The 10,596-nt window shown below is 36.2% G+C and overlaps 1 protein-coding gene across 1 annotated transcript; it reads left to right on the forward strand.

The window, feature by feature from the left end:
- The first annotated feature begins 4,188 nt into the window (after positions 1-4,188).
- LOC105261601 (kinesin light chain-like) lies at positions 4,189-9,662 on the forward strand. Its single transcript, XM_059129209.1, has 3 exons — positions 4,189-4,381; positions 9,150-9,373; positions 9,470-9,662. The coding sequence occupies exons 1-3, from the start codon at positions 4,291-4,293 to the stop codon at positions 9,482-9,484; spliced, it is 330 nt and encodes a 109-aa protein (XP_058985192.1). The 5' UTR covers positions 4,189-4,290; the 3' UTR covers positions 9,485-9,662.
- Positions 9,663-10,596: the final 934 nt, after the last annotated feature.

Here is a 10,596-nt window from a genome sequence, read left to right on the forward strand (position 1 = left end):
CGATTGATTGACGAGTACGTCCGAATGACTGTAGCACACAGCTTAAAAAAAAAAACAAGCAAACTTCAGTTGGGAAGTAAGGAAGTAACAAACAAAGTAAAAATTAGAACCAAGAAAAACAAAAACAATAAGGTCTGATCGCTTGGTTTGCTTGTTGCTATGCAAAACAATCATTCATCACAAATTCCAATCAATGATTGCAAAGCAAAAATCATTATCACAACAAAAAATAGATGTTTATTGGTACAACTCACCACTTACATGTTGCTGCTGCAGCTATTTTGCTTTGCAGGTGATCTTACTTTTTTTATCTTAAATATGATGATTGATAAATTAAATAACCTAGTAAATTAAAGTGGTTTGAGATAAAGTAATTATTTTGATGATTTCAACTAGATTTTGGGAACTCTGTTTGAATGCAAAAACCTGTGTCTTCAGGATGTTCCATGGATAATAATCATATAGACAATGGTTGATTTAGGTAATGAGTTTAAAATTAGTCAGACTTCTTACTAATTCGGTAGCATGGATCGTTGATACACTCTCTGGTTATGCCTCTATGTTAAGGGTAGGAGGTACTTTTTCTTTCGGGGTAAATTTGTGACGTTGTCTCGGGTTCTGCATACTTAGTGGTGTTTTAATGGAGAAAGCTCTTGAAGCCCGAGACCAACAGAAGCAACGCCAATAATTTTATTCCGTGAGTAGCGTTTCAGATCGAATATTTGAAATTGGTGCGGTGTGGATGGAAGCAGAACAATTTCGTTCGAGTATTAATTGGTATTGGGTTTTAGCTTTACGTTTGGATAAAATGAGCGTCGAACTTGCAGGGGAAATTGTAAATTCTGGAGGTTTCGGTGATTATTTTTGATAAAATTTCTGCAGGGCTACACACCGTTTACTTGGTTGACCTTACAGATGGCTACTTTGGAACTGCAACGTGTACATAATACCCTCCGAAAACCTCGGCACTCGCTCTGAGAGTCCCGTGTTTCTAACCTTTTCAAATTAGCCACGCGGGTTTTGAATTAAAAGGTTAAGTATGCTGAAGATGAAAAAAAAAAGATAAAAACAAGTTGAAAAGCAGTAAGTTCCGGGCCGGGCCGAACTTTTAATATCCTCCACCATTTGCAACGAATTTGGAAATTTTCAAAAAATAAAATCCTTAAAAAATTCTGTTAAATTTTTAAAAATACCGAATATAGCCGTTATATTTAGGTGTATTCGACGTGGGCCTACATAAGCATTGTTTGCCATAAGCCATTACCATATTCAAATTCGAAACTTAAAATAAACGGTGAATAATGAAGCTAAAATCATCAGAATGTCTTATATACGGAAGTATCGTTATATCGGAGCTGTGCGAAGACCTGGACCTGCAAAGAAAATTTTCTGTCACAAGCTGTAGTATCCATTACGAACTTCAAATACCACATCTCAAACAATTTTGGTAGGTATTGTACCTAAAATCGTCAAAATACCGAATATAGGGATGTACTAATATTTGGGGCCTATACGAAGACCTGGACCAGCATAGACAATTTTCTGTCTTAGGGTGTAGTATCCAATTCGAACCTCAAATACCAAATTTGAAACAATTCCGGTGAATAATGTCGCTAAAATCATCAAAATACCGAATATCGGGAGGTACCGTTATATGGGGGCTATATGAAAACGTAGACCTACATGGCCCATTCACGAACTTAACCTGCCTACTGGAAAACTAAACACGTGTCCAAAATTTTAGCCATCTATCTCAATTCATTCGAAAGATAGCGTGTTTACAACAGACAGACAGACAGACATCGCTAAATCCACTTAGCATTTTACACTGATCAAGAAAATATATACTTTGTTGGGTCTGACATGAGTATTTCGAAGAGTTACAAACGGAATAACAAATTAATATACCCTCTATTGTATGGTGGGGGGTATAAAAAACCCACACGGTATCACAATAATACACTTTTTACGAAATTTATTCATATATATTTTTTGTTACATGCTTTAAATATTGCGTTTTATTTCAGTTGTGAAAATTTTAAAGATTCCGAATAAAATTTATTGGACTTTTCTTTAGCAATACTATATTCAATAAAAATTGTGTGTTGTATTACAAAAAGTTCAAGTTAAATCGAGGGAGGTCACAGATGAAAACAATTTAGGAGTCTATCATCGTCGTCACGATGCCTACGCGATAAGTCAGCTGAGAACCAGGTAGTTATTGAATGAATAATGATTATTTCGTGTTGTTGGTTGGTGTAAAGATACACTGTGTACAGTACTATATAATAGTGAATAGTACGTTAAGAAATAATGACATACCGGAATTTACATTACAGGTTGGGGTGGCACTATATTTGGTAACACGAAAGCTTCTAGGCGCGTTCTGAATTTGCTGTTCAGTGACTGAAGCTCCACATTGACCGTGTGGTTTGCGGTTCTCGATCTTCCGCCAACACCTTCGATACAGAGCGATGCTTGAATGGGTTATATAACCAGCCTCTGCACTAGTCGCTCTGACACCAGATTAATCAGTGAACCGGAATCCAGAATCGCCTTAAACTCATAGCTTCTTCCATTATTTGCCTTGATCGCAACCCGTGCGTTTGCAAGGAGTACGTATGATTGGGATCTATTCGCTGATGCTACTGTTGGAGGCTGCTGAACTGACAAATCTGTTGACTTGTTCTCTACTTGTGGCCTCGTTGAAAAATGCAAAAGTGTATTGTGGTTTTATTGACACTTCCCCCGTGTGCACGTTTTTGCCTGGTGGTCATCCTTGAAGCAATTTAGACACATCTTGTGTCTAGCAACCCATTTCTGTCTGTCGGGCACTGTCATTGCCAAGAACTGTTCGCAGTAATATAGGGGGTGGTCACCTTTGCACATGTGACATCTACGGATCGTGGTGGAAGCAGTCGTTGCTGACGGTTTGATTTTCTGAATCCCATTGACATCTTCTAATGATTCGAAGCGACTCCTCAAACATTTCATGAAATGCTCCATCGTTTAAAGTTCTTTGCAATCCAAAATCGACTGCTCATAGAACACATGAGTATTCTTGTCCATCCTCTTTGTTAGGATGTGGATTAAGAGTGGATCCCATTCTTTTGGCTTTACTCCAAGACCCTCCAATGCCATAACGATTCATGAAGACTGTCATGAAAGTCCTTCACTGATCTGCTATCGCCAGACATGTTGGGCAGGTTTAGCATTCTCTCAAGTATAGTTGACACTTGAGCTCTCTTGTTGTTGTACCTCTCTTGGAGTGTCTTCCAGGCAATGTCGTAATTCGCCTCGGTCAACTCGAAGTGCCTTATGAGTTTCTCGGCTTCCCCAGTTACGTTGGCCTTGAGATACCACATTTTTTAGACTTGTGGCAAGACTTGCTCGTTGATCATTTTCCCAAAAATGTCAGCAAACGATTGCCACTTCGAATAATCCCCATTAATTGCAATTTTTGGCAGATTAACTTGATTTGCCAAGTTCCCGCCTGATCTCTGCTGAGACTACGAATGATCGACCTGTGTTAGCGTCGATATTTTTTCTTTGAACCTTAACGTCTCTTCCTCTAAGAGAACGTATGCTGATGCATCGTACCCCACCAGTAGGGGGGTCTCAGTAATGCAGCCACAGTGCTGGTTGCAGTAAACTGACTAGTTTGTTTTTGAACCCCCTCCCTTGTTGCGGGAAGCGGTTTCTAAGGCATTTGTCCTTTGCCTCTTTTAAAGTCTGCCTCAATGTTGTCGATTGCAGCTCTGTACTCTTCACCAATGACTTGGTATTCGTTATTGGTGATATGGAAATGTGACTCTGCCGCAGGATCTTCACGAATTTTGTTTTCATTGCGATCGATCTCTTCCCAGAGTGCTTCCATCTCCTTTAACTTTTTGGCGTAGAACTTCGCTGTCCTTCTTTCCAGTGGAGCCTTTTTACGTTCACAGTGGCCTTCCTCAATTCGGCAATTGCTGCTTGTTATTGCTCTATTACTGTAGATAGATCCATACTGTGTCCGCCTTGTCCCGATTAACTATCAGTTGATCCAGATGGTTCTTGATGTAGGAATTGGCTTCTTCTCTAGATGTTTCTGGCTCTTGGATGGTGCTATTTGTACGTAACTAGCTCCTATCACAAATAAATATTTCTAATTCCTTACCACTGGTGGGGGGAAATTCAAAATGTATAAGTGAATTAGTAATCCTTGTCAGGATCACGTCGGCGTCACCAAAAAATGTTTATTAATATAAATAAAAGTGGATATATACAACACTCGAATTGTGTAACCTTGATATGTTTACAATTTCTTGTAATCTACCAAGAATGTTTATTTTCGCTTGGCATTTATACATTTGGATATCAATACAACTAGCATTAATGCAAAGTAAGCAATAAAATACTTCAGCCAATAGCCCATGCAATTGTGAAACCAGTCGAGTTGTTTCTTTATTTGAGTTATTGACTTGCTTAAAATAAACATTGAAACCAATATTATATTAGATCAGTTATATGCTGACATAGAACAAAACTATTAAATAATAAAGACTAAAAATTTTATGTTTAAAAATTATGTTCTTTTGAGCAAAAGCAAGCGTTGTTAGAATCTACGAATAAACGAAAACGAATGATCCATGTCTTTATTTGATTTATGTGCACTATATTATTTTAGCCAGTGGAAATCTAAAGCGTTACAAGAACACCAGAGTAGGAGTTATCAAATTATATTTGGAAATTAAAGTTTATAATGAGGATGGAATAATTTCGAGAGCTGAGGCAGAATCTCCCTTTTTTGTGTAGGATCACGAGCATTGCAACGAATTCCTAGCATTTTTGCTGTGCTAATTCGTCGATGTTTAGAAATCATCACACAAAAAATGATCATTTGGTAGATCATAGATCGTCTATTGAATTCGCTGTCCATTTGCGAAGGGAGTATCCAGTTGATTGTAGAGCGGATTTAAACTCATTTTTTTTGGATTGAATTGTATTGGAAATTGAATGTGCACCGGAAAATACATCATCCACGTATTTAAGCTCATTTTTTGGATTGAAGGCGATGGTCTCCTAATACAGTATTCACTCTATATCCTTCCATAACTTCTGAGACCGCGTTAGAGTGAATACTATTCAGTCCCGCTTGAAATGCCTGTTGATCAAGAGACTCTTATACCTTTGTACCCCTCTCTAGATCATGAAGGTCTTTCCTTACGTGCCTGGGCGGAGGTTGCCTATCCACCAGATGGTGATTCGGATGGCTCTGTCGGTAACACCCAATCAGGTATTGCATTGACAGCATTTTATGATGCTGTTGCAACGTTAAGATCTTCGCCTTCTCATGTAGGTGGTCGACAGGTGTTATGTGGAGGCACCCTGTTTCGGTTCTAATGGCGGCATTCTGACAGGACTGAATATTTTTCCACTGCGTAGCACTAACGTTGGCCGGAGCCGCATAGTTTATCACAGACCGGCCTATCGCGTTGTAAGAGGTCAAAAAGGTTTCCTTATCAGCTTCCCAAGTGCTGCCGGCAAGAGACTTGAGAACCTTTTTCCTACTTCTAAACTTATGCTAGGTTCACATTGCACGTGATTCGCTTTCTATTCCTTGTTCGACCATTAATTAAGAAATATCTACTTAATTCCCCACACAAAATTTGCTGAGCGAACAAAGAATTTAGTTTTTTGTTCCATTAAATCACTCTCAGAACTAAGATGAAATGTGCGCCACCCTTAAAAATGAGAGCATTAATCGAAAAAATAAATTATGACATTTAAAAATTCAAAATAGAAAAATTTAATGACATTTTTCAAAATTTTGGGAAGACTGAAAGTTATGAATGAAAACTACAATGTTGAATGGTGTATGTACATTCAAACGAAAGTAATTTTTGTTTTCTCTCTCAACCGAAGTGGGCATTTTGTTCACAAGTTAAAATTTCCACAGAGAACTGGAAACAAAAGAGGCAATATTTTCAAAATGTTTGTATCGGCAGATAAAATCTTTGACAAGTGTCTCTCCAGCAGAATTTAAACATAGAAAAATACAAAAATACGTTCAAAATGTCAACATTTACACAAAAATTGAAAACATGAATAAAAATTGTAAAATTAATGATATAATAAATCTTTGGGGGAAAAACAATAATTTCTTTTATTTATATTAGTGAGAATTTCATGTTTTTTCGTATAAATTCCCATTAAAATCAACAAACAAATTTTTTGAAAAAGGAATTATTTTACTATGAATTTCGAATCGTGCCGTATGAACGGGTTAATTTGTGTACCTAATACTGAGAGCGAACAACTTGATTGAAAGTGCAACGGGGACAACTTGTTAAGGTTATCGAATGTGACCCTTGAGACCTCGGGGTAGTTGGTGGTCGGAATTACAACTCCATCGACCTGCACATTCAAAGATAGCCTCATCTCCGCAGTCCATGAGGTAAAAGTGTGTCCCTCGATTTAGTGGCGGATATCTTCATATTCATCGCAGTGAAAAGGGCGGTTAGATCTACTAAGTAAGCATGATCGCATATGTCATCTCTGATGGGTCTGGACGCCACGAGCGCACAATCATCTGCGTACATATTATCCTATGCCTTCTGGAGGGCGTGGAATGTGAAAAAGGTAGAGGTTAAACAGTTCCGAAGATATCACCTCACCTTGGGAAACTCCCTGTTTCACTCTACGGTAGCTCGACTCCTTGTTTCTGAATCCCACATACGACTGGCGTCTACATATGTAGTTTACAATCCAACGTTTCAAACTTGACCGGGGTGCGGTGCGTTCAATGTACTCGAACAGTGTGGCATGATTGACTGTATCAAAAACTTTTAATAAATCAAGTGCCACCATAACTGTTCTGTCGCACGGCCTGTTCTGTTTGAGTTCTCTGCTGATATGTGTGGAGATGGCGTGTAAAGCTAAATCTATCGTTATGCTATGCAATTTTGGGAATCCGTGTTGATGATCAGCTACTGGGAAACATTCTCTTATGCTGGGGAGGAGCAAAGCCTCAAGCGTCTTTGCTACTGGTGACAAAAGTGGTATCGGCCTGTTCAGTAGCGGGACCACCCTGCCCATTTCGGGCATCGGGAACTATAAGGGTGCCTAAAAAAATACCTAGGTTGCGGAAAGAGCCACCAATCCTCATCAGTGCCCTTGTTTTTTGTCTGTGATATTCTCCCCAGAAGTTATTTTAAAAATAACTTCTATGATAAAAAACTTTTTTACCCAAGTGACGAGATCGTAAGCTCAATAGAAGAGGAACCAGTACTTTTAAATAAACAATCAAGAAAAAACATAGAAAATAAAAAATAATATATAAAATAAACATAACAGGTAATAAACTAGAAAGAAAAATAAAGTGAAAAACATTTGACAAATTTAATTTATAACAAGCAACAAAAACATGAGATTTATAATATTGCTTCTTTTGTCTGCGATAAAATTATGGCACTCATTCAGTGATACAAATGGCGGCCAAACTACTGTACTTTCTAGATGTTCTTAACTATGGCCTTAGAAGAATTGGAGATAAGTTCAATAAAACCTAAGCAATTGAAATAGCCCGATTTTAAATAAAATATCCCAAACCGTCTATTCGCGTACTTAATATGACACATAAATATTGCATCCAGTTCTGCAAAAGAGAAACTGTTTAATTGTACAATATTAAATTTAGTTGCATTCGTATTTTTAATGGGTCAGGTGTAACATCTAGTTCTTCGAGTGTAACTATGTTTTTTTTTTTTTGTCGACCTGTGTATGTCTTTATATGGGTTAGTTCAAAGGACTTCTTTTAAATAGGATGCGGGATAGGCCAAGGACAACCAGTGCGTAGGATCTTCACCAGGACATTCTATACCCTATGGCTATTTGGAAACATAATAGCCATGATCCATAGTCCTTTTAGAGAATCCATTTATGCTTATCTAAAACATCTGAGGGAAAAGACCTTCGAAAATTACATAAATTCGCCACTGTTGCGAATCAGGGTACAAGCGGGGATTTTATCCAATTGCTTTAACAATTACAAGCTAGTCAATAAGAATGCCCCTATTTGAAATTTTCTGTTATTATACAACAATTTAATTGAAAGAAAACGTAATCTTCAATCAAAAATAAGGGACAGAAATAAGGAACAGACAAAAAAAATTGAATCTATTATCAATATATAGTTCATTTGTAAAATATATATACAAAAATAATAAATAATGTTCTACAAAGACAAAAAAGGAGTGTACCTTGTTTGTACAAATGTTTTTCCATGCGATATTGAGTCAGTATAAAAGTGATCCTACAATGAAAAATCCGAGGAATAAGAAAGAAATATGGGTGATTAAAACCTTATATCCTATGATTATTCGTGGTCTAGATACAGTTGAAGTAGTAAATACTGTTGCAGAATTAGAAAGTGCCGGGGAACGCTTCTCGATACCAGGAACGGCAAGGAAGAAGGAGGTAGAGACCTAGAGGATAAAATAAAAAGTATTGTTGGGAGTGAAATACAAAATATACGAAAAACGTTAAAAAGTTTCGTAAGAACCATGGAAACAAATTCTGAAATAACAGTCTTGCACTCAGAGGTGTATGTTGAAAACAGCGAAAATTTTAAATTTGAAAAAATTAGAGTTTTAATAAAAAGTAAGTTTGTTTAGTGTAAATGAAACACGAAAATACTAAGTTCATGGTTTCTTTTTTTCAAATAGGAGATAGTGTTAAGGATTAATCGAGAAAAAAGCTCTTAACCAAAAGTAAGACGGTGCATGAAATTGCTTACTAACACAGAACGAACACCAAGTTTTATCAAGCCAGAAACAATGTAGGATTGGAAATACTTTGCAATGATTGGGGCATTTGAGAGAAAAGAGGATTGATAAAATGTTTAAATATGTATAGGAAACTTCTTTGCGTCCGCCGGAAAGCGTGTGGACGTTTTCAAAGCAAAGATACCAATATAGTGTTCAACCTGTGATCGTCAGCTGTTGAATTTTGAGGGCGGCGACAGAATCCCGGAGTAACCTAATATTATACTCCCTTCTCCAGGCCATCCTATACACGTTTTTTACAAACTTAACAATTATACCTTTCCAAATTTAGGAGCCAGTATGTTTTGTTATATATTTATCTACTTGTTCTTTAATTGGTCGCAGAAGAACGAGAAGAACACAAGTACGACAACAGAGAAAATACCCCATATGATGAATATGGAGGATGGCACAAAGCCGCAAAAGTTGATTCACCAACGGTTACCAAAATATTAAAGAATTTGGGCGCATTATACCGCAGGCAAGGTATGTTTGAAGCTGCAGAAACATTGGAAGATTGCGCTCTACGTAGCAAAAAAGAAGCACTGGATATGGCGAAACAAAATAAGGTATGTCATAAGTGAAATAAGTTGTTGCACTTTTTATTGTTTTCTTAATATTTCTATTCATAATAAATGTTTTCCACTTTTATCTCGTTATTTTAGAAAATGCATAAATAAGGAACCATACAACATTCTAACTGGTTGACGATAGATAATTTTCTGTGACAACTAATGTGGAATCATTCCATCATGTCTATAAATTCTTCTAAAATCCAAAATAAAATATATTCCGTAATATGTAACATATGAAAAGAATTGTTTTGGTCTAGCTAACTGTATAATTAAAAAGTTAATTTGGTTTTTAATGTGTAATATCACTCAAATATACAGTCCACGGAAAATATATCTGTCATTTAAGTTATTTACCTGCAAAATTGCTACTTTTGACACCAAATAATATAACAAGCATATAATGATTCCGAAGGTTCAAAAGAATTTATACGAAAATAAAATTTTATTATTATGATTTTTTATTTATATTTACATAACTTAAGAAGTAATTCCCACAAATTAAAAAAAATGACATAGAACTTTACACTTATTAAGAACGTACACTATATGGAGTCTAAAAAATTTATTTCGAGGAGTAACAAACAAAATGACAAAAAAGAAAAGAGTTTAAAACATCATGCAGTGTACATGAATGTACAAATATTGATATAAATATGGTGTGCTATATTTTTCACCAATAGTGGGTGTGCTATTTTAATAACACATCACTGTAACGTAGCGGGATGCGTTAGACAACAAAACAGACACACATACATGCAATAGAATAATTGCAATGCATGTTGTTGTTTTGTTTGTCCTCTTTTTGCCAAATTCCATTCAGCACTGGAAACGTCACAGTTACAAACAGGCTAGCTGTGACGTTGACAAAAAAGAAGAAGTCATTCGAAGTTTGATTATTAAAAGCGATCGTTGCTATCCCCCGCCGTAATTAAAGTCAAAGTACATAAATACACAAAGTTTTTATTAGTGAAAATTATACTCACCTTTGAAAGCAAAAATTGTATACTTACCTTGAGTTTATTAAACTTACCCTGAAAATTTATACTTACCTTGAATTTTTATACTTACCTTGAATTTATACTTACCTTGAATTTTTATACTTACTTTGATTTTTTATACGTACCTATAAAAGTGAAATAAAACCAAATTGAACACAAAATTAAAGTTTCAGTGGCAAAGTGGAAAAAAGGCCAAGTAAAAAACATGCAGCCTTAGCC

This window comes from Musca domestica, unplaced genomic scaffold, assembly GCF_030504385.1.
Source record: "Musca domestica strain aabys unplaced genomic scaffold, Musca_domestica.polishedcontigs.V.1.1 6, whole genome shotgun sequence".
In the NCBI taxonomy this organism is placed as follows: Eukaryota; Metazoa; Arthropoda; class Insecta; order Diptera; family Muscidae; genus Musca; species Musca domestica.